At 46.2% G+C, this 26,548-nt stretch overlaps 2 protein-coding genes and 1 non-coding gene across 3 annotated transcripts in view; all 3 read right to left on the minus strand.

The window, feature by feature from the left end:
- Window positions 1–17,734, minus strand: part of SGCA (sarcoglycan alpha) — a 24,053-nt gene extending 6,319 nt beyond the window's left edge. The window contains exons 1-8 of the mRNA XM_053361216.1: window positions 17,683–17,734; window positions 14,199–14,333; window positions 13,408–13,559; window positions 10,914–10,986; window positions 7,528–7,726; window positions 5,391–5,553; window positions 5,078–5,286; window positions 3,823–3,849 (exon numbers count right to left, since the gene is read on the minus strand). Of these exons, the coding sequence (XP_053217191.1) occupies window positions 3,823–3,849; window positions 5,078–5,286; window positions 5,391–5,553; window positions 7,528–7,726; window positions 10,914–10,986; window positions 13,408–13,559; window positions 14,199–14,333; window positions 17,683–17,722 (998 nt within the window). The 5' untranslated portion in view covers window positions 17,723–17,734. The remainder of the gene's footprint in view (window positions 1–3,822; window positions 3,850–5,077; window positions 5,287–5,390; window positions 5,554–7,527; window positions 7,727–10,913; window positions 10,987–13,407; window positions 13,560–14,198; window positions 14,334–17,682) is intronic.
- On the minus strand, window positions 1,557–2,427 carry LOC128399607 (histone H1B-like). The gene has a single exon (XM_053361217.1). It carries the CDS (start codon window positions 2,269–2,271, stop codon window positions 1,603–1,605), a length of 669 nt encoding a protein of 222 aa, XP_053217192.1. The 5' UTR covers window positions 2,272–2,427; the 3' UTR covers window positions 1,557–1,602.
- A 5,423-nt stretch (window positions 17,735–23,157) lies between the features above and the next one.
- TRNAI-GAU (transfer RNA isoleucine (anticodon GAU)) lies at window positions 23,158–23,239 on the minus strand. Its single transcript has one exon. It is a non-coding gene; the product is annotated as a tRNA-Ile (tRNA).
- Between the last annotated feature and the right edge of the window lie 3,309 nt (window positions 23,240–26,548).

A 26,548-nucleotide genomic window follows, 5' to 3' on the forward strand; every position in this document is an offset into this window, starting at 1 on the left:
TAATTTGGTTTGATTTGTTGGTAATTTGGAAAACTAATAAAAATAATTTTAAAAAATGTGTATATTAGACAAAAATGCATATAAATGTGTATACTGAAAGAAATCTGCACCAACGTGCTGATGATTTTCCATGAGGATTTTATTTTTTTAAAGCAAACAGATGTGGAAATGTGGAGAACTGAATTTATGACTGAAGCAGCAAGAAACTGAAAGTGACAGATTTGCCGATCCATCCCTAGCAGTGGGTGAACAGGCAATGTTCGCTTCTGTCCCACGACATCATGCCATGTGAACATGTGTCTTGTCACACTATATGAGATTGCAGGAACTGGGCCACTTTCTACCCCCAATTTTTTTTTTCCTGCTGGGGTTGGAAAGTCCTGGCCACCAGTAGAGACAGTTTGCTCCCCTGCCTTAGGGAGAATATATATATATATATATATATATATATATATATATATATATATATATATATATATACACACACACACACACACACACACACACACACACATACACACACAGGTGAATGCCCACTTTCCACCAAAGCTTGACATACTGGCTTAAGATCTCAGTATTTGGCCTGGGGAAGAGATTACTTATACATCTAACCAACGACGAGTTTATCAGTCCATGGCTGAAAACTATGGCCAGAAAAGCCACCTCGATTCACCACCCCTTCTGTATCAACTGGGCTGTGATACCGCCCTTGTATCCCTGAGTATTTGCCTGAGGCAAATCTCACATAGCAACCTGCGATCCAGATCCAATGTCACCTGTGGCCCGATTGCAGCTGGAATCCATTACAGGCACGACTTCCAGTTAGCCTCATATCTTAGGAATTTGTCCGTATCCACCTATTGGCGTTTATTTACCAAAGCTAGATTAAATGTGTTTCCATCGGAAGTTCTAAACGGTAGACTAAGAGGCATCCCCTATCAGAATAGGCTTTCTGTTCTCAGGATGTTGATTGCATGAACCATATCCTACTGCATTGTGGGCAGTATGAGCAAGCAAGGGATCAGCTGATCAAACCCTTACTAGCAAATTTGCCGGGAAAATCTGAAGCCTCCCATATTAAAAACTTTCTGGAGGACAGGTCAAACGATATTACACTGACCGTGGCAAAGTTTCTTTTGGAGGTTGCAAGAAACAGAGACCATCGTGCTCTAGACATAGCAAAATGACTACCTTGGTCTCTTTCGCCTGTTGTTTGGTTGTCTCAACTGTATCTTGTTTTGAAACTGTTTAGTGGGTCTATGGACCACACTAAAGATAGCTAGATAGATTAGATAGATAGATAGATAGATAGATAGATAGATAGATAGATAGATAGATGATAGATAAATAGATGATAGATAGATAGATAGATAGATAGATAGATAGATGATAGATAGATAGATAGATAGATAGATAGATAGATAGATAGATATACACACAAACATGTCCCCTGGTTGCATCGGACCTCCATCTCAAAAGACTGAGAAGAAGCTGCCCTTTCTCATGTCTTTGGATCAGATGTTAACCATCTCAAATAAGAAGCACAAAAACAGAGACACTTCAAATACGACACTTTATTCTTTTTCCTCCTTACACACAGCGTCAGCTATGGGAACCTGTCATCAGCATAGGACTCTGCAAGTCAGTCGGCTTAGATGTCATCCTCTTGGTCTTCTTCTTCCTCCTCTTTCTGCTCTTCCTCTTTTTCTTCTTGGGTACTTGCTTCGGCTTGAGATCTGGCAAGGCCTTCCCCTTCCCTTTCCCCTTCCCCTTCCCCCTTCTCCTCCTCTTCTGGCTCCTCCTCCTCAGCAACCTCATCATCATCCGGCTGATGGCGTAGCAGCCAGTGAGCCCTCGGCCAGTCAGCTTCCGCAAAACACCTTTGGCCACCAAGGCCCTCAAGACCCTCTTGAAGTAGCTCTTCTTCTTCTCGAGGTCGTATCCGGTGGCCGCCACACTCTTCTTGAGGGCTTGCAGGGAGACGCCGTGGCGTTTCTCTCCCGAGGCCACCACCTGGAAAATGAGCTTGGAGACGCCGCGCTTTGGAAACAGGAATTTCCAGGGGAAGGAAGGTTTGTGGGACTCTCTGCCTTTCGTTTTGGACTTGGAGGTAGCCTTCAGGTGTTCGCCGGAACATGACGGCTGAGGCTCCCTTAAGGCCTGGTCTTCCTGATGTGCCGGGGGGTCAAAGATGTCCGCCGATATCTTCTCCTCTGAGCACTCCTCATTATTAACCAAGAAATCAATCTGCATTTCGCCTAAGGCACTCATCTTCTCCTTAAGCCTGGCTTGTGTTGGTACATCCCTACGCTACCTGCCTCGCAGCTGAGGAAGATGTTGGGTGGTGATATCCTGTGCAAGGCAGATATGACAAAGCCATCCTGCTTTGCCAGAGGTTATGAGGTTACAGGGGAGGGACTTGGACTAAATGGTCGCCATGGAAACAGCTCGGGGCATTGTGGGATCACAAGCCCCCTGTGATGCTGCTCCCGTGTGATGATGTCATCAACAAAGGCACATTTCTATTCATGCATGGTAAGCCCCAAGACATGTCCAATGGCCCAGCGACATCCCTATCCTGTTCCAGACCAGAATATTTATTTTATTGAGACACCAGTGATGTCCCCCACTGTGACCAAGGCCAGTAGGCCCATTTAGGCTGTGCAAGACAGGTGTCAGGCTCCAGGCACTTGGCTTCCTCTCTGGAGTCCCTGACCATTTAAAGCAGGCATAGGCAAATTCGGCCCTCCAGATGTTTTGGGACTACAACTCCCATCATCCCTGACCACTGGTCCTGTTAACTAGGGATGATGGGAGTTGTAGTTCCAAAACATCTGGAGGGCTGAGTTTGCCTATGCCTGATTTAAAGAGTCTTTAATGATCACAGCAAAGGAACAAAGCATCCATTCTCAGAATTGAAGGTGTTCCCAATTCCCAGCTGGTGGGAAGTTTGGAAGATGGAGAAAATCTGATTCCCATTCTTTTGGGGGAAATATAAATTTGAAAGGACTAATTTTACCAAGATTGCTATCATAGTAGCAGGGAACTTGAGCTGACCTACAAAAAGACTTAAAATCCATTTTCTGTCTTTGACTTTTGTAAGAGACATAAAGTCCAGAAGGAGTGATCTACTTTACTCTGGAACTTTAAAGTCCCCTCAGAAATTTGCTCCTGGGGCCACGGACCCCCTGCACCCCATGCTACACCACTCCATGGAACACACAGCTCCATCACCCCCAACACCACTCCCCACTCATAGCCCATTCACTGAGTATCCACCCTAACTAGTTTGCAAGGACGTCAGGTGACTTCCACTATTTACCAAGCATCTGTTCACCATCACTTTCCTAACCGCATAAAGTCCAAGCTTTGGCGGAAGTGGGTTTGTCGCAAAAGAGCTCCAGATAAATGCTAAAATTTGCCAGCCTGTGGTTGACTCTCACCCAGAAATATCAACTGTCTGGAAGTGACCTCAGCCTGTCTAATGGTGGGACTGGCTCTGTAGTCATGGCATGTAAGGCAGGAATTTCAAAATGATTACAAGGATTTGGTCAACAGAAGAAGAAGAAATTCATACATTCAATACCCGTGACGGATATATAACGCTGACGTGTGGGTTTTGTTTCATCCACATTTTCAAATAAGGTGTGTACTTTGGATCGCCTCACTTTTAAAAGACCACAATAGAAAATACAAAAAAGGGTGTGGCTGAAAGGGAAAAAGCAACTTCTGAAATACAGACACTGGGTGTGGGGTATGTGGAAGTAATGATTTCACATTTTCACAAACCACTCACATGCAAATGGAGGCACAACTACTTACTCTGAGGTCTTCTGGTCCCTTTTCTGCCTACAATTTAAAAAAGGGAGAAAACTGGGGTTAGGTCCAATTTGGCAGCAGAAAACCTTGAATTTAGTATACTCAGGGCTGTACGAAGATAACAACCGTCCTATATACTCTAGCTGAACATTTTCTGGACCTGTCCTTGGTAAATCACTGTCGGATTTTGAACCCATTTTTGACTTTTGGGAGACTGTGACCATGAAGAAGAAGTACTGACCAGAGAAGAGTGGCAGACCAAGCTGATGGAATATGCAGAGGTGGCAAGACTGACGGGAAAGATCAGAAATCAGGAAGACCAAGTATTTTCAAAAGACTGGAATGACTTCTAACATATTTGAGAGATCACTGAAAACAGTTCAAATCATTGGCAGGAATACAGTGACACTCGTAATGTAACATTGGGTACTATGATTACCGTATTTTTCGCCCCATAGGACGCACCTAGTTTTTTGGGGGGGAAATAAAGAAAAAAAATTATTCCCCCCCCCCCCAGGTGCGGGGCTGGGGCGGGGAAAGCCCGAGCGAAGTCGCGCAGCTCTCCCACGGCTAGCGGAGGACTGCGCGAAACCCGAAGCTTGGGGCGTGCTGAGCTCAGCGCGCCCCAAGCTTCTGGGTGCCGGCAAGCTCTCCACTAGCCGTGGGAGAGCTGCGTCTCCCATGGCTAGCGGATAGCTTCCTGAAGCCTGGAGAGCGAGAGGGGTCGGTGCGCACCGACCCCCCTCGCTCTCCAGGCTTCAGCAAAAGCCTGCATTCGCCCCATAGGACGCACACACATTTCCCCTTCATTTTTGGAGGGGGGAAAGTGCGTCCTATAGGGCGAAAAATACAGTATATAGCAGATGGAATACAGTAAAGTATGCAGGAATAAAATTTAGAATTGGAATCCATGGAGGGAGGAAGGAGGTCTCAAGGTTCAAAAGAACCATTTTCTTTTCTTTTTAATGTGTGAAAATGTTGTGTTTATGGTGTATAACTTTTTTGTAATGTACTACAGTAGCACCTCGGGTTACGTTACCCTTGGTTGCAAAAGTGGCAAACCCGGAAGTGTTTTGCTGCACACGCATGCGCAGAAGTGGTCTACCGCCGTGCGCATGCATATAACAGTGATCCTCAGGTTGTGAAAACCTTGGGATCCGGCCAGACCTCCGGAACAGATCCCTTTCACAACCGGAGGTACCACTGTATTATGAAATGCCCACGGGAGGCTGTGGTCCTCCCTCAGACTCAGACTTACACGCCTTCCCGTCGGCAGCACATGATGTAGGCCAGGAGGAGAGCAAGGAGGAGCGCCAGGAGGAAAGGGAGGAGGAAAGTGAGCAGGAAGTCGCTGAAGAACTCCCTGTCGGGGGCGTCATCCGGAGGATTGAATTCGCTGCCTTCCTCTAGCACTCCGTCTCCATAGATGGTCACTGCTTCTGTGGTGTTTATATTGGTGAGGTCTATCTGAGAAGCAGAAAAAAGGGGGTTGGAAGGACAGAGGGGGAGTGAGCATGTCTGGGATGGCCTAGCGCATGCCACCACCCACTTTCTCCAGCGTCCCCTCTCACCAAGGTGAGGTTGCACCAGTCGATCTGGAACCGAGGGCTGAAGGTGTCGTAGCAGGTGAGAGCCGGCTGTTGCTGCAGCTTGCACCGGTTGCGGTTGGCAGGGGACTTGACCTTGGTTAAGCACTCGTTGAATGTCTCCTTGGAGCCCACCTTGATGAACACCCTGCGAGAAGGGGAGAAGGCCCCCAAGACCATATAACACCGGTCCTGAAAGACCTACATTGGCTCCCAGTACATTTCCAAGCACAATTCCAAGTGTTGGTGGTGACCTTTAAAGCCCTAAATGGCCTCGGTCTCAGAGCTGGACCTCAGTGAATGATGGGGGGTGGAGATGCTCCTTCAGGTATACTGGGCCGAGGCCAAAGGAAAGCAGAGTGATATGTTTGCACCAGCTGGGCTGCAGGAGTTGCTGGAAGGAGGCATAAAAGACACCATCCAACTGTCTTAGGCACTCCACTTTGGAATTGTGTCGGGTTTACTCCTAAGCCTTTTCTTCTCCCGAAATATCCCACAAGGCAGCGGAGGTCTAGGACCAGAGTTTTCCTTCTCCTAGATGGGCTACCTTCCCTGGTGGATAAGCCCCATCTGCCCCTCACTTCCCTCTACAGCTCATGCAGACACTGCCTTCTTGACCATTGAACCCACTCTTGGTCTTGTCTGCTCAATTCGCTAAAGCCTGTCTTCGCATGCAGGGGGAAGTCCTTATCTCACGTGGGATCTGAGAACCAGACTGACACCTTTGATATTGGGCAATGCAGAAGAGACTTTCAATGAGCAGCTTTCCGATCTGCAGTGCTAGCAAGCCAGAAAACGTGTACAGTTGAGCCTTGCTGGTCATCAGATAAATACTCCTTTTCCTGTTATTTGGCCTCCCAATTTACAGTTTCTGAGGGCGGTGGAACAAACAAGTGGGGCCCCTCTGCGATCTTCGCATCGGTCAGGTGTGGAGAGTCCGTCTCCCCTCTGGTAACTTAAAAATTAACAGGCAGTCTATATTTTAGACCACGGGTGGCGCTGTGGTCTAAACCACAGAGCCTAAGGCTTGCTGATCAGAAGGTCGGCGGTTCAAATCCCTGCGACGGGGTGAGCTCCCATTGCTCAGTCCCAGCTCCTGCCAACCTAGCAGTTTGAAAGCACGTCAAAGTGCAAGTAGATAAATAGGTACCGCTCCGGCGGGAAGGTAAAGGGTGATTCCGTGTGCTGCTCTGGTTCGTCAGAAGCGGCTTAGTCATGCTGGCCACATGACCCGGAAGCTGTACGCCGGCTCCCTCGGCCAATAAAGCGAGATGAGCGTCGCAACCCCAGAGTCGTCTGCGACTGGACCTGATGGTCAGGGGTCCCTTTACCTTTACCTTATATTTTATAGTTCTTTTATACGTTTATATTTTTATAAGTTTATACAGTGGTACCTTGGGTTAAGAACTTAATCCGTTCTGGAGGTCCATTCTTAACCTGAAACTGTTCTTAACCTGAGGTACCACTTTAGCTAATGGGGCCTCGTGCTGCCGCGTGATTTCTGTTCTCATCCTGAAGCAAAGTTCTTAACCCGAGGTACTATTTCTGGGTTAGCGGAGTCTGTAACCTGAAGCGTCTGTAACCTGAAGCATATATAACCCGAGGTACCACTGTATTTTATAGTTCAGGCATCAGGTTGCAAGCAAAACTCCACATCCCTCCCCAAGGAGAGCAGTTGGCTTTTCTAACTTTTGCCCCTTCCCCCTTGCGCAAGATAATAGGCACCAACAGGAGGTCCCTCCTTCTCTCTGCAACCTTTGTTCTCTAATACATTTGGATCTCTGGGAGTGTCCCCCACGCTTTCTAATGACGTCTCTGCTATCTGTCCCCTCCCTTCTGTTCCTTTTGCCATTATCTCCCAGCTAGGTAACTCCTGCCTAAACCGCTCTGTGTCTGTGTCTGTGTCTGTCTCGGCTTCTGAGACAACTGTAGGCAAGGGGGGGAGGGCGAATCTTCCTCCTCCAGCTCCTTTTCTGAGAGAAGCTTTTCTGCCTGGGAATGCATCCCCCATCCCTCTGCTTCAGACCATTAACCTGACAGCATCTGAGAGGGTTCTGTAGGAAAGGCCTTTCCAGTATGGGGAACCATTTCTACAGCCTGCGAGAGACTCCCCTCCTCTTACCCTTCCTTCTGGTTTTCAATGGGCAAAGGTACACGACCTCCCCGGTCCAGCGCTGAGGTAATATTGACGACGGTCAGGCCATCTTGTTCCCACATGCTGTCCACAGCTTGCTGGAAAAGATCCTGGATATCTGCTGGCAGTACTTCCTCCACATCCCAGTTCTTCACCAGGAAGTCAGCCTGGTATTGCATTTCTCCATCTACAGAAAGAGTTTAGAGTTAGGGTTCGGGTTCGGGTTAGGGGATATATGCATTACTTCCCACCACAAAAAGTCCTGGTCCGTCTGCCCAGCCCACCTCTGTCTGCCCTCATCCAGCTGCCCCATACGGGGATTGAACCTGCAACCTTGAGCGTTATCAGCACTGTGCTGCAGGACTGACCTGCTGGGAGCCTGAAGGGCCCTGCCCTGCCTCTCTTCACCTGGCTTGGAGCGGGGCCTGACAGGCTCCATAAAGGACTGCTGCTGCTGCTGGGCAGAGAGGCCTCCATTTTTGTTTTTAATTGCTTTTATTTTTTATCTATGTCATTTTGATGTATGCCATTTGATGTATGGAAGTGAGAGCTGGACCATAAAGAAGGCTGATCGCCGAAGAATTGATGCTTTTGAATTATGGTGCTGGAGGAGACTCTTGAGAGTCCCATGGACTGCAAAAAGATCAAACCTATCCATTCTTAAGGAAAACACCCCTGAGTGCTCACTGGAAGGACAGATCCTGAAGCTGAGGCTCCAATACTTTGGCCACCTCATGAGAAGAGAAGACTCCCTGGAAAAGACCCTGATGCTGGGAAAGATGGAGGGCACAAGGAGAAGGGGACGACAGAGGAGGAGATGGTTGGACAGTGTTCTCGAAGCTACCAGCATGAGTTTGACCCAACTGAGGGAGGCAGTGGAAGACAGGAGTGCCTGGCGTGCTCTGGTCCATGGGGTCACAAAGAGTCGGACACAACTAAGCGACTAAACAACAACATGTCATTTTAAATTGTGATTAATATTAATGCTGTATTTTTAGTCTTAGATTGTATGATTTATGTGGAAATTGTTTTCCCCTTGGTTGTGTACTTTTTTGATGCGTTTTATTTATTGTTTATGACTTTTGTTATGTTGGTAATTATGTAAATCTTCTCCTGTTGTAAGCCGCCTTGAGTATAGTTTTAACTATGGAAAGGCGGCATACAAATAAAATGATGATGAAGATGATGATGATGATGATGCTCTAACCAACAGAGCAAACTAGGCTCCACAACCCACCTTTTTGTTGGGGATAATTTGGACGGAAATTCCCAGGTGTCAAAAAAGGTTATTTATGTATGCCATAGCTGCAGCCCATATTTTGTTAGCCGCAAAATGGAAAAGGATCAAGGTTCCAATTCAGGAAGAATAGCAACTTAAACTGATGTAAAATGTGTGTCTTGCAGATCTAACTTATAGAATAAGAGAAGAAGAAGAACATACATTTAAGGAATATTGGAAAATGTGTATTGGAGTGGTACTGTCTACCATTCATGTAAAGAAACACCTCTTTTTCTCTGTTCTGCCCTGTTCGTTCCTTGACTTCCACAAACTGTCCCTTCTATTTAGGGTCTAAGCCCATGATCCCATGTATCAGCTGACTCACAGCAGCCAATTAAATCTCTTCCTCTGTGGATTGTGAGCCTGGACCGCTCAGTTGGTTAGAGCGAGGTGCTGATAACGCCAAGGTTGCAGGTTCGAAACCTGTATGGGACATCTGCCATTTCAGGGGGTTGAAGTAGACGGTCCTCTTTCAACTCTACAATTCTAAGAAAGGGAAGGGAGGGCTCTCTCAAGCCACTTTTCCCATACTGCTCAAAAACTGATAAACCTCTATCATGCTCTTTTGCTGTCCTTTATACTAAGCTTAAAAGCTTCAATTTAGCCTTTGCTTGCAGGCAAAAGCGCTCCAACTCTTTGATCATTCCCCCCTAGCGCTATTACATCCTTTCGAGACAGGGAGATGATATTCTATTTGAAGCCACACTGCAGCCGCCTGACAGAAAGGCATTGCGATGCCTGCTGTTTCCTTTCCAGTTCCTTTCATAATCGCTCCAAAGCCTGACGCGTCATTTGACACATACTTGCAGAGCAATAATCCTGAGCCCGTTTACTAGAGACAGAAAGCTCTACGGAACACGGCGAGGCTTATTACTCCTGAGTAAACCAGCACAGGGGGGAGATTGGATATCTCAGTTGGTAGAGCATGAGACTTTAAATCTCAGGGTCGCCGGTTTGAGCCCCACATTGGGCAAATGATTCCTGTATTGGACTAGATGAGTCTCATGATGGTAACTTCCAGCTGTACAGTTCTAGGATTATGCAGTGGGGAAGGAAGCTCAGTGGAAGAGCACTTTAAATGGATGTGCTTTAAATATATGATGTTGATCTGCCCAGATACATGTTTAAGGCAAAAGGTCTAGGGTGGAGGGGACCCTCACATTTGCCTCATGAGGGTTTCACATTTGAGCTGTGGGCAGGTAAAAACACAGCTAGATTCTTGGACCCGTAAAAGGAGTATTGGGAAATAATCCGCACAAAAACCTGAGTCCTTTTTGTTGGGGATAATTTAGACGGAAATTCCCAGGTGTCAAAAATGGTTATTTATGTATGCCGCATTTGCAGCCCGTATTTTGTTAGCCCCAAAATGGAAAACGAGTGAGGTCCCAACTAAAGAAGAATGGCAGCTTAAACTGATGGAATATGCACAGCTTGCAGATCTAACTTATAGAATAAGAGAACAAGAAGAACATCCATTTAAGGAAGATTGGAAAATGTTTTTTGAATATATGGGGGGGGGTTGTATACACTTGAAAACGTTGGCAGCAGTAAGATAAATTCAACAGTGTAAATAAGTTATGATGGATGTAATAATGGAATACTGAACGGTTTAGTTTATGTAAAATATGCAGGGATTTATGATATGCAAAATGAACCATGGAAAGAGAAGAAGGGATGTCATTGACATTTTAAGGTTGTTTAAATGAGTATTCTAAAGTGTAAAACAGAAATACACACACAGAAGAGAGAGAGAGAGAGAGAGAGAGAGAGAGAGAGAGAGAGAGAGAGAGAGAGAGAGATTCTTCATCACTGGCCCAGGAGAGGGCCAAGCCATCACTGGCATCAATAAGCCCAAATAATGCATATATATATATATACATTGGACCTAGATGGATTTGGAAGTCTTCTCCAACTTTCCCGGCTCGGGTCAACACCTGCTCACCCACCTTCCCCCAAAAACCCAACAAAGGCCTTTCATGGGAGTCCAGGCAGTGAGGATCTGCACCCAGCCAAGATCCAGTATCCCCACCAAAGTCAATCATAAGGAGATACAGCTGAATTTGCCCCATATACTTCATGGAGGAGAGGGAATTACCTGAAGATGGGGCGATGGTGATGATCATGGTTTGCCTCGCAGTCTCATAAGTGTATCTGTTATATGCCTTCACCTGTCACAAATAGGAGAAAGAGACTTGGGGGGGTTAATTTAATTTTTCTTTAAAACACATGCCCAAACACACCGGACCTTCCAAATGTCCCTATTTTCCAGGGAGACTCCCAGATATACAGAAACCATCCCAGCTTCTAATCTGATCCCAGAATGTCCCGCTTTTCCTTAGGACACCCCTATTTTCATTGGAGAAATGTTGGAGACTATTGCACACACACCGTTGTATCTCAGCCTTCAAAGAAAAGAAAAAAGCAGGTTTCCAATAAGGATAACAACAGCAGATAAATAGTTTCTGGGCCAATGGCTACCACAAAAGCTGGAAGCAGAGGCAATCATATCCTGTGTCTGAGCGGAGCTGGCTCTTCAGAGCTGGTACTGGAGATATCTGGTTACAGGTAGGTAGCCGTGTTGGTCTGTGTTATGTACTGAAGTTCTCACCCTGGGCCAGCAGGGGGATACTGTAGATAGTTTTCACTCAGGTCCGCATATGCAAATAAGGAATTGAAAGTGACGTTCAGTGATTGGATAGTTACAGAAAGTTGTTACTGTTGCTTTGTAGTTGAGCTCTATATAAGCAGGCTGGCTGAACCCTTCAGCCCAGTTCTGTTCTGGGCCTTTGAATAAACAAGAGCTGTTTGAAGAATCGCTGTGTCATCTGATATGTTCACCCACAACTTAACAGTCACCACCCAGTGAGTTTTGTGGTCGAGCGGGGAATTCGAACCCTGATCTCCCGGGTCCTAGTCTGACACTCTAACCCCCACACCAGCTGTGTCGTCTGATATGTTCACCCACAACTTAACAGTCTGCCGTAGTCAAAACAAAATAAAAAAATTCCTTCCAGTAGCACCTTAGAGACCAACTAAGTTTGTAATTGGTATGAGCTTTTGTGCGCATGCATGAAGGTATCTGAAGAAGTGTGCATGCACATGAAAGCTCATACCAATAACAAACTTAGTTGGTCTCTAAGGTGCTACTGGAAGGAATTTTTTAATTTTGAAGATATCTGGCTACAGCTAGTAGCGATAGCTGGTGCCGGGATTCTCCCATCAGCTGGGAGGCATGGGGCATTCTTGGCATGACAGAGTGAGTCCAGCAGGTCCCGGTCAGCTTAGTCCCCCGAGGCCCAGGGCAAATGTACCCAGCTACCCCCTGCCACCTGCATGGGCCTGACTAGGGCCCTCTGGGATTGCTAGGGCAGAAGGCATGGACGCCATGACAAGCTGAGCCAGCGAATTCTTGCTTTGTCCTTGTTCTCTGCTGATTTCAACAAGACAAGGCTGAGACTAAAGAGGAGGAGGGGGAGGAGGGGGAGGGGGAGGAGGAGAGACGGTGCCCAGTGCCAGATTTATGTATAAGCTAAACAAGCTATAGCTTAGGGCCCCAGTCTGTTGGGGACCCAAAAAAAATTAAAGGAAAAAACCCTGGATGTACATTTCCAAAATATAAGATAAAAAACAAATGAAACAAAACCTACATACAGCAACAGTGTTTTGTGTTGTGTAGGCTCCTATGATGTAAGCCATGGGTCCCGCCTGCTAGCCTGCTCCCTAAAATATCACTGGTTTGCTCATTTCTATATATAGGGTGCCTACATTCTGCATGGACTGGTTGCATGTCAACATGTGCAGATGGCTTCAGGTATCTACGAGGTCCATAAATTACCAGATAGCATATATTCAACACCAAAAACAGTGACCATTTATTGTTGATAAAGGACAGCTGGGCATATAAAGGGCCCCATTGCCTTCAGTAACTTAGGGCCTCATCAAACCTAAATCCGGCCCTGGCAGTGCCGCTCCCTGGATTGGCCCTAAGCTGACAAGGGGCTCGACGGCAGCTTCAAAATGTGCCTGTGTCCCCTGGAGGGGTGGGGAGGGGAGGAACAGGGGTTAATTTGGGTTTGAATTTCTATTCAGATCAACTTAATTAAGGGCTCATCCACACTTACATTCTAGTCATGGGTTTTAGCCATACCCTCCAATATTCCTCAGATGAAAATAGGGACATGCTGTACATCAGTGTCCCACTGCTGGTGCAGTCCCACTGGGGCAGAGATGCAGTTTGAGGGCCCAATCCATGACACCAGGTTGCCCCCAAGATTCAGCGGCAGATGCAGAGTGTGTGGTGCACGTGTTTGACATCAAGATTCTCCCCCCCCCAAAAAAAACTTGGGAACTGTAGCTTGTTAAGGGTGCTGGGGATTGTAGTTCTGTGATGGGCAAACTACCATTCCCATTGTGGTGTGTTTTTTGGGGGGGGAACCATGTGTTATAAATATGCTTTAGATATAGGATGTGGGCATGACTTCAGACTCAACCTTGACCTGGGCTTCTGCCCAGGATGCTCTCAAGTGAGTCTTGAGCAAAATAGATGACCACCCCCCTGTCCGTCAGGGAATTATAGAACATGCACGCACCTCAATTGTTTGCTTGCCGAGTTCTTTGCTTGTGGGGGACCCGTAGAGATATCCCGTCTGGTAGGGGGTGCGTTGAATGTAGCGCAGCCAGCGGGGCAAGTCTGGGTGATCCAGGAGATTGGTGTGGAAAGTGACAGGGGCCTCGGGCGGCTCTGTAAGATTTCAGACCCAAATTGAGCTAATGTTGTGCTTCTTCTGCCCTGCCTGGGAGATGGAGATGCTATCCTGAAGCTTGGTCCTTGAAGCACCTAGGCTACAGTGTATAGGGTTGATCTCTATGGAGGCAGGACCAACAACAACAACACAGTGGTACCTCGGTTCTCGAACGTAATCCGTTCTGGAAGACTGTTCGACTTCCTAAACATTCGAAAACCGAATAGCAAAAGGCTGGCTGCAAGTTCAATTGAGAAAACTGAAAAACACACAGCAGAAGCCGTTCGACTTCCAAGGCACGTTTGAAAACGGAAGCGTTTACTTTCGCGCTTCCAGCGTTCGGAAACTGAACGTTTTAGATTGTAAGCTCCCGGGGCAGGGACCTGTCCTTTTATAGTCTTGGCAACAAAGAGCACTTCACACATGAATATTATTATTATTATTATTATTATTATTATTATTAATAATAATAATAATAATAATAATAAATACTTTGTTTTGTTAATCACAGCAACATATATAGATCTAGGTACACAGACACATGCTGTTACGTAGACAAAACCGTATCTGTAGAAAGGCATCTAGCTATTTAACTGTGCCTGGGATGGATTGAAAGGAAACCGTTCATGGTCACTTACCATTTTCGTCCATGGAGGAGGGAAAGGCATCCTTGAAGTCGTCTATTTCAAACTCGTGGACAAAGATCTCCCCAACCACAGCATAGAGATTGAGGACAGGAAGGCTGACAGCCAGGCCCCGGCTGAAGAGGAGCCCTAAGACAGAGCAGAGAAGACACGGGATTAGATCCAGAATCCGGATTCGTATGACACAAAAGACAAACTCTCTATGTTCTCCACTGCCTTTTGCTTTTCAGCAAATTGAGGATTTTTGCACAGCCCAAGATGGAGCGTAGCATCGCTGGGAAGCCTGCGCACTCTACCGAAAGACTCGTCGAAGTTGGTTATTATCCACTTTGGAACGTGACTTGGCTGAGCTCGTAACGCCCAGAATGCTTCTTCGCCGGGCAAATGGTTTCTCAGTCCTCTGTAAATTGATATGATTGTGCTGTGCTTGCTTTCATTTCCACCGACTGCCTTTATACCATTATACTGTAGCGTTTTGCAAGTTGTTTTAATTTCCCCATTATTTTAACTTTTCATAAGCTGCCCTGGAGGCCTTTTGCGGGGCGAGACAGAAATCCCTAAAATAAAATAAAGCTGGGGGCAAGCTTTCAAACTGCACATGTGTCAAACCAAATTGGCCTTTGTTTGATTCATTCTTCACCTCATGTGCTTTGTTCTCTGACTGCCATTCGAATGCTGGCTGTTTCCTTTTTCTTCTTCCTGACCTTAATAGGGTCGGGACATCTAAATGTTGCTAAGGCTATAGATTTTTCTTACCCCTTGCTTCTTTTATACCCAAGACAACAGGTTTTTCCTTTTCTTCTACAGTATTGTCCCTAGAGAGAAATTGTCACTTCCTTGCAAGAGCAAAGCTCATTTGCAGTATGATTTAATAACATTAATATCTTGCCACCACACCTCACACAATGCAGCAGGGTAGTTCAGGGTCTTGTCAAGCACAACAACTTCTATATATCTTGGTTCATAGATTGATAGATAGATAGATAGATAGATGATAGATAGATAGATAGATAGATAGATAGATAGATAGATATAGATAGATAGATATAGATATATATCTTTTATAATTTAAAGTGCCGTATTTTTCGCTCTATAAGACGCACCAGACCATAAGACGCACCTAGTTTTTGGAGGAGGAAAACAAGAAAAAAAATATTCTGAATCCCAGAAGCCAGAACAGCAAGAGGGATTGCTGCGCAGCGAAAGCAGCGATCCCTCTTGCTGTTCTGGCTTCTGGGATAGCTGTGCAGCCTGCATTCGCTCCATAAGACGCACACACATTTCCCCTTACTTTTCAGGAGGGAAAAAGTGAGTCTTATAGAGCAAAAAGTACGGTACTCATTTGTACAGCCTTAAGATATCAATGACTTCCCTTCTTCTCTTTCCATGGTTCATTTTGCATATCATAAATCCCTGCATGTTTTAAAAAAACCATACCATTCGGTACAGTGGTACCTTGCGTTAAGAACTTAATTCTTTCCGTAGGTCCGTTCTTAACCTGAAACTGTTCTTAACCTGAGGGACCACTTTAGCTAATGAGGCCTCCTGCTGCTGCCGTGCCACCAGAGCACTATTTCTGTTCTCATCCTGAAGCAAAGTTCTTAACCCGAGGTACTATTTCTGGGTTAGCAGAGTCTGTAACCTGAAGCGTCTGTAATCCGAGGTACCACTGTATTCCGTTATTACATCCACCATAACTTATTTATACTGTTGAATTTATCTTAATGCTGCCAACATTTTCAGCTGTATAGTTACAGCGGTACCTCGCAAGACGAAATTAATTCGTTCTGCGAGTTTTTCCGTCTTGCAAATTTTTCGTCTTGCGAAGCACGGAACTGCACCTCTTCAAGCAATGCACCCTGGGTATTAACGGTTTTAAGAAAAAGGAAACAAACTTGCAAGACATTTTCGTCTTGCGAAGCAAGCCCATAGGGAAATTCGTCTTGCGAAGCAATTCAAAAAACGAAAAACTCTTTCGTCTTGCGAGTTTTTCATCTTATGAGGCATTCGTCTTGCGAGGTACCACTGTATATTCAATAAACGTTTTCCAATCTCCCCTAAACATATGTTCTTCTTGCTTTCTCCTTCTATATGTAACTCTGCGAGTTGTGCATATTCTGTCAACTTAAGTTGCCTTTCTTCTTTGATTGGGACCTCGCTCGTTTTCCATTTTGGGGCTAACAAAACATGGGCTGCAGTTGTTGCATACATAAAGAACCATTTTTGACACCTGGGAATTTCAGTCTGAATTATCCCCAACAGAAAGGACTCTGGTTTTTTTGGGGGGAAGCACTTTTGAACATTTTTTTCCAGTCCATTATGTATCATTTCCAATACTCTTTTACCCTTTTACAAGTCCACCACATATGAAAGAACTTTCCTTCAACCTCTTTGCATCTCCAGCACTTATCTGATTCAATCTTATACAACTTAGCAAGCTTAGAGTTAAATACAGTGATACCTTGGGTTACATACGCTTCAGGTTACAGACACTTCAGGTTACAGACTCTGCTAACCCAGAAATAGTGCTTCAGGTTAAGAACTTTGCTTCAGGAGAACAGAAATTGTGCTCTGGTGGCATGGCAGCAGCAGGAGGCCCCATTAGCTAAAGTGGTGCTTCAGGTTAAGAACAGTTTCAGGTTAAGAACGGACCTCCAGAACGAATTAAGTACTTAACCCGAGGTACCACTGTACCATCTGTAAAACATTTTCAAGTAGTTCTCCTTGGTTCCCCTTTCTTAAGCCCTTTTCTCAAGTATCTACCCCTGTGACACATGCTACTCAACAGAAAGATCCTACACGTACCAGTAGATTTTGCTAAAGTTACCTACTTGGTTATGAGAAACGCCACATGTGCGATTAACATGTATTCTTTAACAGGATTGTGAAACCGCATTACTCCTCAGTTTTGTTTTGTTTTGTTTCCATTCCTGGCTCCTAACTTAACGCTGGTGTGCCAGCTGCTGCTGCAAAGGGCATTGTTTGGAAATGCAACCGAAAGCATTTTAAAAGATTTTGCCACTGCCCCTGCTCTCCCTCACAAATATGGCAACAGCTGTCTCTGCGCCAAGCGGCAAACGAAAGGGGCTGCAGCCAGAGACTAAAATTAGAAGGCGTTGCAAAAGAGAGGCAGCAAGAAAAAGCAGGCAAACTTCCTGGTCCCCAAGAATTTTAGGCACAGAGGTCCTGCTAAAAATTGTACCAAAAGACACACAGCAGGGTGAAAAACATACATGTGGCTACTTCTTTCTTGACCAGAGTGGAGCTCCTTTTAAAAAAAAGTTTGAAATAGCCTTTGATACAGTGTCTGACCGACATCTCTTCCTGCGGCTACTCATCCTGTCTTAAAACAGGTCCTTTGGCATTCCCATCCCAATTCCTATAAGTGGATCCTAAATATAAGGGCACATAAACACACAGAGACCCTCTGCTGTACAGCAGATTCCTGTATGCTCCCATATAAAATCCAAAAACTTGCCTGCAAGGAAGCAGCTCGCAATCAGGCGCTGTCCTGCCATCTTTCGAGAGGAAAGTTTTGATCGACAGAGGCAGGTTGCGATCACAGGCAGTGGAAGGGTGTGTGCGCCTTGTGTCAGACAGAGGGGGTGAGGAGAATGGGTGTCAGCAGAGTCCCGAGCATCAGGCCCTGTCACTGCCTCAAGGGGGCACTGCAAGACTGCCAAAACATCAGGCGAGGAGATGGTCCCATTGCTGAGCAAAACTGCAGGATACAGACTGCACCAGCCACCCCTGTAGAAGCCACTTGCATGGTTAACATCATGACAATGTAACACAGCAAAGTAGAACAGATAATACAGGCTGTGTGAAGCCTGGCAAGTGGAGGGTTAATCCAGACAAGACAGGGGTGCACCTTGGCTAGAAGGAAAGGATGTAGCTCAGGGGTAGAGAATCTGCCTTCTGCAGCAAGTCCCAGGTTTGATTCTCGACATCTCCAGTTAGGGCTGGAAATATCATCTACCTAAAACACCTGACAGGGATGCGGGTGGCGCTGTGGGTTAAACCACAGAGCCTAGGACTTGCCGATCAGAAGGTCGGCGGTTCGAATCCTCGCAACAGGGTGAGCTCCCATTGCTCAGTCCCTGCTCCTGCCAACCTAGCAGTTCGAAAGCACGTCAAAATGCAAGTAGATAAATAGGTACTGCTCCGGCAGGAAGGTAAACGGCATTTCCGTGCGCTGCTCTGGTTCACCAGAAGCGGCTTAGTCGTGCTGGCCACATGACCCAGAAGCTGTCTGCGGACAAACGCCAGCTCCCTCGGCCAGTAAAGCGAGATGAGCGCCTTAACCCCAGAGTCGGTCACGACTGGACCTAAAGGTCGGGGGTCCCTTTACCTTTACCCCAAAACACCCGACAGCTGCTGCTGGCCCGTGTTGACAATACAGATGAACCAATTATCTGAATCGTTAAGAGCACACAGCTCTTTATTGTGGGGAAAGAGCAGGTCTAATTGCTCATGCAACCTCGGCAGCTGCAAAATTATTAGGGGTGGCAAGGAATCCCCATGCAATCAAAGGCCTGGCTCGAGAGTCGAAAGGCAGGATGGAATCGCAAAAATAAATCACGCAATTTTTCACAGTGTATTATTATTATTTTGGATACTGGAAAGAAACGAAAACAAATGACCCAGGGAGCACAATCGACATGTACCTATATGCAAGACAAAGCTCATCATATTAATCCACAATTTAACAAGCCAGGTGTTTAAGCTAGAAATTCATCCCTAAACCTTCGTAATGCATCCCCCAAATATTCGTTCACGAAACTTCCTGTCAAAGCTGAACCCAAAACAGCACACAACATTTGGAACATTTAAAGAGATTAGGGGTGTCACCTGAAGCAAGAAATCCTAGGTGCTTCATCTATGTCCAATTAAATCCCTATACACTTGCGTGTGGATAATACATGCTTTTTAAAAGTATTCCTCTTTTATATCATATATGCGGAACCTGTGGCCTTACTACAATGCCCAACGTCCCTGATCACTGACCAACCTGGCAGGACAGATGAGAGTTGCAGTCTAACACCTGAAGGAGCATGTAAAAGGTAAAAGTAAAGGGACCCCTGACCATTAGGTCCAGTCGTGACCGATTCTGGGGTTGCGGCGCTCATCTCACTTTACTGGCCGAGGGAGCCGGTGTACAGCTTCCGGGTCATGTGGCCAGCATGACTAAGCCGCTTCTGGCGAACCAGAGCAGAAATGCTGTGGACCTTCCCGCTGGAGCGGTACCTATTTATCTACTTGCACTTTGACGTGCTTTCAAAATGCTAGGTGGGCAGGGGCAGGGACCGAGCAACGGGAGCTCATCCCGTCGTGGGAGGATTCGAACCGCCGACTTTCTGATCGGCAAGTCCTAGGCTCTGTGGTTTAACCCACAGCACCACCAGCGTCCCTTGAAGGTGCATGTATAAAGCTACTAACCTGTACACTTTAATTCAGCAGTAATTCCCATTGAACTCACTAGGACTTACCGTATTTTTCGCTCTATAACACGCACCCGACCATAACACGCACGTAGTTTTTAGAGGAGGAAAATCCGTAGGCATGCCACCCGTAGGCATTCCCTCCATAACACGCACAGACATTTCCCCTTACTTTCTAGGAGAAAAAAAGTGAGTGTTGTGGTGCAAAAAATTCGGTACTTCTGAGCAGAAATGTATAGACACCATTGTAGGAGAAGTGTTTTTTTCCACCGTGTGAGAATGAAGAGTACAGACCTCTTCTGAAATGATCGCTGTCACTATGGATGAAGGAGAAATTGAATTCAGTCCTCATTTAAAGCCAAATCAATCAAATTTGCACTTTATGAAACAATGTGGGAACTGAAACACAGTCACCCTTCAAAATTTACACTCATCCGAATTTTGCAATGCAGTTCTCCAACCAAACAAGGGTACAAAAATCCGTGCGTGAGTGAAAATAATGTTAAAAATGCATTGTCTGAAGGAGAACTGCTTGCCAAACTGTGTACATTGCTCACCCAAAACTGTATTTAAAAATGTGTTTATTAGGAGAAATTTGCGCTAACATAACACTTTGAAGGGACGCTGGTGGCGCTGTGGGTTAAACCACAGAGCCTAGGACTTGCCGATCAGAAGGTTGGCGGTTCGAATCCTCGTGACGGGGTGAGCTCCTGTTGCCCGGTCCCTGCTCCTGCCCACCTAGCAGTTCAAAAACACACCAGTGCAGGTAGATAAATAGGTACCGCTGCAGTGGGAAAGTAAACAGCGTTTCCATGCACTGCTCTGGTTCGCCAGAAGCGGCTTAGTCCTGCTGACCACATGACCCGGAGGTTGTACGCCTGCTCCCTCGGCCAGTAAAATGAGATGAGTGTCGCAACCCCAGAGTCGGTCACGACTGGACCTAATGGCCCTTTACCTTTTAACACTTTGAAATGAAATCCGTCTTCCTGGCAAAGCTCAGACCCGATAAAAAGGCTAGCAAACTTTGAAGTGTCCAGGATTTTGGGAGGTACCACAGCTGTATGAGAGAGCAGACCAGCAGATGGCAGATTGGGAAAGGTTATGGAAAACAGATTTGAAATTCACAGCATGTTGTATGCCAAAAGAAAATCATGTGGAAATGATGTACTGGTGGTATTTGACTCCTAGTCAGTTAGCAAAAATGTATAGAACAAGTACAAATACCTGATGGAAATGTAGAGAAAAAGAAGGTACCTTTTAAAATATGTGGTGGTCGAATAAGGTAATAAAAGCTTTCTGGGAGATGATATATAATGAAATTTTAAAAAAATGTTTAAAATAGCCTTTGTTAATGTCAGGGAACTGCCATCGCAGCCAGGAGTGGAGGAAGGGCTCCCAAGCGATGCCGGAGAAGGGCCCAGCAGGGAAAGAGGGGACTCATCGGCCGGGGAAGGAAATCAGCGTTACACCAGGGAGAAAGGTGGGCAGAGGCGGGCTTCGGAGAGATGGCTCCAGGACTCTTCGCCAGAGACCAGCGGGGAGAGCACAGGTCCTCCGCTGCCCACAGCCACCCTGCGCAGAAGACTTCCGCGCAGGGAGGCTAGGCGGAGAGTATCCGTCAAGGAACTTTTATGTTGGAAGAAGTTCAGGAAACGCCCACTGACGGATTCTGCCAGTGACTGAGACAGACGCAGAATCAGGACTGTCCAGCCAGGGGAAGGTTTATCCACGCAACCTCGCTGAGAGTGGTGGCAACTTACGCACGAGCAACCCCCAATTCCCATTACAGTTAAAAATCCAGAAGCTTTCTTATTAGGATTTATACATACCAACATCCCAAAGGAGCAGAAAATACTTTTTATGTGCGGGACAACAGCTGCTCGGATGCTATTAGCCCAGAGATGGAAAGAAGTCCTGACCAGAGAGGAATGACAAACCAAGCTAATGGACTATGCCGAAATGGCAAAACTGACCAGGAAGCTCAGGAACCAAGAAGGCAAAAACTTTTTAAAAAGAATGGGAATTTTTAAAAACTTATCTAAGAGACCGCTGTAAGCAGATGAAAACATTAACAGGATTTGAACCCCACTTGTAATGTAACAAATACTATGGACAATATGGGTTGACATAAAATATAGAATGTGGAATAATATGCAGTTGTAAATGCTGACAATAGGACCCGAGGAGGAGATGGGGGGAAGTCTCAAGATTCAGAGTAATCTCTGTATACAGTGGTACCTCAGGTTACAGATGCTTCAGGTTACAGACTCTGCTAACCCAGAAATAGTACCTCGGGTTAAGAACTTTGCTTCAGGATGAGAACAGAAATCGCACGCCAGCAGCGCAGCGGCAGTGGGAGGCCCCATTAGCTAAACTGGTACCTCAGGTTAAGAACAGTTTCAGGTTAAGAACAGACTTCCGGAACGAATTAAGTACATAACCAGAGGTACCACTGTATATGGATATGCATTTGGAATGTTATAAATTCATATTTGTAAGAGAGAGAGAGAGAGAGAGAGAGAGAGAGAGAGAGAGAGAGAGAGAGCAGACCAGCAAATTGAGCTGAAGAAGGAAAGATTTGGAAAGCCAGGGACATTGCAAGAGGAATGACGAAGAGAAGGAGGAGCTGGAAAGATCTGTTTCGAATCTAGGCCATCCCCGACAATCAAGGACACCTGACACAGAGGGACAACCAGCAAAAAATGCCTTTCGTGTAACTGTCTCCTGATGTCTTGAGTCTCCGTGTGACAGCTTGGTATAGGCTGCAGAGAGTTACACTTCCTGGTGCTTACATGCCGAAGCACCCTGGCTGATTTCTTTTTTTAAAAGATGGGTTTGAAACCCAGGATCTTTCCAGAGGTCACCCCTCTGGTCGGGTGGGGGTTGGGGCAGCTGCCAGCTCAGCGCGCATCCTCAGAAGCACTCTGCGCATGCTGTTCTTTTCTGATCATTCGGCATGTTTCCGAGTGGGGTCACCATGGCAGCAAAGTGATGGTTGTGAGTCGGGTCCAGCGGCTCCTGTGCTCAGACCAGGCCACGTCACACGGCAGGGGTGTCCCCATGTCTGACTTAATAGATTGCAGTCCTCTTATTTCAAGGGCTTTCAGATGGCCCTCCTCTGTTTGAAGGGGTCTGCTATTTGAAGGGCTTTCCATCCAAGTAGGGTTTAAAGATGCAGAGCGGAGAGCAGGAGGGGACCTTGAAGTTGCCCACCAGAATGGACAGGCACGCAGGAAACCCAATCAACAGTCCTTCCCCCACTGTGGTGTGATGTACTGAACTTCTATTTAAATCATAGTAATAATGTCTAAATTTGGATCTGCGCATGTAAATTAGGCTTTGCAATCCTCTTGTGCAAATCTGTGTCTGCTTATGTGGACTTTCTTTAGTGATAAGTAACCAGCTGCTCTATCCCACGTTCAAGGGTCTTCCTTAGAATCACAGAATTGTAGAGTTGGAAGGGACCCTAGGGGTCATCTAGTCCAACCCCGTGCAATGCAGGAATATGCAGCTGCCCTATACAGGAATTGAACCTGCGACCTTGGCGTTATCAGCACCACGCTCTAACCAAGTGAGCTATCCAGGTAACAAAGCTTAAGCTTCAGGGTCCCTGATCCCAGATGAGCCCCAGAAGCGACTTTCATTGCTTAAAAGCTTTGGGTCTAGTAGACCCAATTTGAGTAGCACAACTCAATTAGGTTCATTTTTTGTTGTCTCTATTTCAACAAACCCGAAGTTTGAGAGTCAGTAGCACGGATGTTGTAAAGGCGTGGTGATTTGTTGTGGAACAACCCCATTGGAGAAGATAACAGTGGTTTTTTAAAAAAGGTAAAGGACCGCTGAACGGTTAAGTCCAGTCAAAGGCAACTATGGGGTTGCAGCGCTCATCTCGCTTTCAGGCCGAGGGAGCCGACGTTTGCCCACAGACAGCTTTCTGGGTCATGTGGCCAGCAGGACTAAACTGCTTCTGGTGCAACGGAACACCGTGACAAAAACCAGAGTGCACGGAAATGCCATTTAGCTTCCCACTGCAGCGATACCTATTTATCTACTTGCACTGGCATGCTTTCGAACTGCTAGGTTGGCAGGAGATAGGACTGAACAACAGGAGCTAACCCTGTCACAGGGATTTGAACTGCCGACCTTCTTATCAGCAAGCCCAAGAGGCTCAGTGGTTTAGACCACAGCACCACCTGCATCCCAGACCTCATTGCTGGTTGTGAAGGGGTCCCCAAAACAGTTCAAGCTCCAGGGCTCCCAAAATGTAGGTCCACCGCTGCACTCACCTACATCTGAGCATGCACAAAGTGCTTTTCCTTCGCCATGGGGTAACCACAGTATTTGCCCTCCAGCATGCGGGAAGGAGGGGGGAGTCCCCCAAATGGGAGAAGTGGCTTGCTCCAGGAACAACTTGAGTTCCATTGCCCTTTCTTTCATTTTTTAAAAAATTAATTCAGTCTTAACTGCAGGCCTTGATGGAACTGATCTTGCTGGTGGGATCTGAGCAGGTGCTTGCTGCTTCGGCTTTCTTTCTAGGATAGTATCTGAAAGCAGGAAAAGACAAAGATTCTGTGTGCTCAAGACATCGATTCCATAAAACATATTTTGTTGCATTGTCCAAAATATGAGCAAGCCAGGGCTAAACTGATACTACCCTTGATTTTCCTGGGAAAATCAGAGGCTCGCTATGTTAGGTTCCTATTGGAAGACCGGACAAATGCTAGAACATTAGCAGTGGCAAAGTTTTTCTCGGTGTTTGCAAGAACAAATGATCCCTATATTCTGAACAAAATGCTTGTTTAACCTGGAGGCAGGCTGTATGAATTGTGTATTGCTTTGTAATTATTTGTTGGGTCTCTGGACCATAATAAAGATTGATAAAAAAGACAAAGAATCAGGATTTTTTTATTAAAAAAAGAGCTTGAGGAGGAGATGGATTTCCATGTATGCACAGAGGAGGCGGTTGCACTGGAACCAATTAGAGCACATAGCGCATGTAAAACTCATCTTGATGCCCTACTGCTTCACACCTCTCCCACCGAAAGCCACAGCTCTGACCCCCCAGTCGTCAAAGCACCTTCCATTACCCGCAAGCTGTCAATATTTAGGTCAGCAAGTTTCCTCTTCTCCCTTAAGGAGGAATGTCAACATGTCCCAGTGCAGGGAGGCTGCGTTCAGAGATGCCAGCCGACCTTTACAGGAAGAGAGCAGTACTGGTTTTGTCCTGCTGTGTGTGAGCAAGAGAATAGATCTGCTGGGTTTTTGGTTTTTTGTTTTTAAGGCGAATGACAGTGATCACCACTGATCTCGCCAGTGAGGCTGTGTGCCATTCTAAAAGCATCTGCTCTCTCTTCTGCAGATTGAGAAATGGAACGACCACAAAAATCCAGTTAGGCATAAGCGTTTGAGGCATCAGGGCCAATGGCCAGGGATGATGGATGTAGTCCAGCAACATCTGCTTCTAAGGTTCCCCACACCTGAAATGAATAAAGGGCACTGATGGGGACGTTCTGATCTGTACCTGCCATCTCTCAGCCATTATGATTAAAACTGTTTTATAATCTATTGAGTTTACCACTGCGGTATGATTTTATTGTTGGAATCACACCGACGTTGCAAACTGCCTCCAATTAAGTGCTCAAAGCAGAGGCATGAAAATATTAAGCCGTGGGTAGGCAAACTAAGGCCCAGGGGCCAGATTAGGCCCAATCGCCTTCTCAATCCAGCCCGCGGACAGTCCGGGAATCAGTGTGTTTTTACATGAGTAGAATGTGTGCTTTTATTTAAAATGCATCTCTGGGTTATTTGTGGGGGATAGGAATGTGTTCATTTCCCCCAAAAAATATAGTCTGGCCCCCCCCCAAGGTCTGAGGGACAGTGGACCGGCCCCCTGCTGAAAAAGTTTGCTGACCACTGTATTAAACGCAGGAAGATAGCGAGATTACCGTTGTGCAAAACACAGCCCAAAGCACTCTGCAAATTAAAATTTGCCTTGTATTAAGTAAGGCTAACTAAGGGTGCTTCCTGATAGGGGATTAATATCGTAACCGGGTCACTCAGATATCACAGGCAGGAAATTGGCAATGGGTTATTTGGGTGGAATCTACTGGGTTTGCTGTGGAAAGGGTAAATCCAGATTAAATGGGGCCGGGTGGGAAATGCAGGGAAGCCGTTTGGTTGCTAGTAATGCTGCTTGGACAATGTGGGAAAAGTTGCAAGGATGATCTCCCCCTTCCCACACAAGAAACCCCACCTTCAGATTAACAGCTAACCGTTGAGCTATAGAGGTTGCCATCCCTCCTCAAAACTGTGTGCTGAGCAGGTGAGTGCTATATGCTAGCCTTAGTTTGACACAAGACAAACTATTCCAGAACCATTCCGTTCAGAAAGCTATTTTTCAACGGACCACCTGGTCCACTTGATGCAGGGACGGGGGGACGGGGACGGGACCAAGCATCGTTAATCAACAACAACAACATGTGTCTGTCTGCCTTTAAAACCAGGCCGGGTACTTCCATTCATACAAAATGCAGCTGCCATGATGTTTTGGTGGGCCAAATTTTCAGACTGAATACCTGCCATTGCTTGGGTTATCTATTTGTTTCAGGAATCAGTTGAAATTGCTGACTTTGAGCAAATGATGTTCTAAACCAGGGGCGTGGAAACTCTGGCCCGAATGCGGCCCTCCAAATCTCTTCAGCTGGCCCTTGGGACTTTCACCATCCATCCTTTGCCACCTCCCTCGCCTGCTTTGCTTTGCACCTGTCTCGAGTGCTCTTGTCTGCTACAGTTGCAAAAGGTTTACACTGGGACCTCGGGTTACAGACGCTTCAGGTTACAGACTCTGCTAACCCAGAAATAGTACCTCGGGTTAAGAACTTTACCTCAGGATGAGAACAGAAA

The sequence above is a fragment of the Podarcis raffonei genome, chromosome 13 (assembly GCF_027172205.1).
Source record: "Podarcis raffonei isolate rPodRaf1 chromosome 13, rPodRaf1.pri, whole genome shotgun sequence".
Classification (NCBI taxonomy): domain Eukaryota; kingdom Metazoa; phylum Chordata; class Lepidosauria; order Squamata; family Lacertidae; genus Podarcis; species Podarcis raffonei.

Bases quoted from the DNA above. Each gene is read 5' to 3' on its own strand.
- LOC128399607 (XM_053361217.1), bottom strand. From the start codon at position 2,271: ATGAGTGCCTTAGGCGAAATGCAGATTGATTTCTTGGTTAATAATGAG.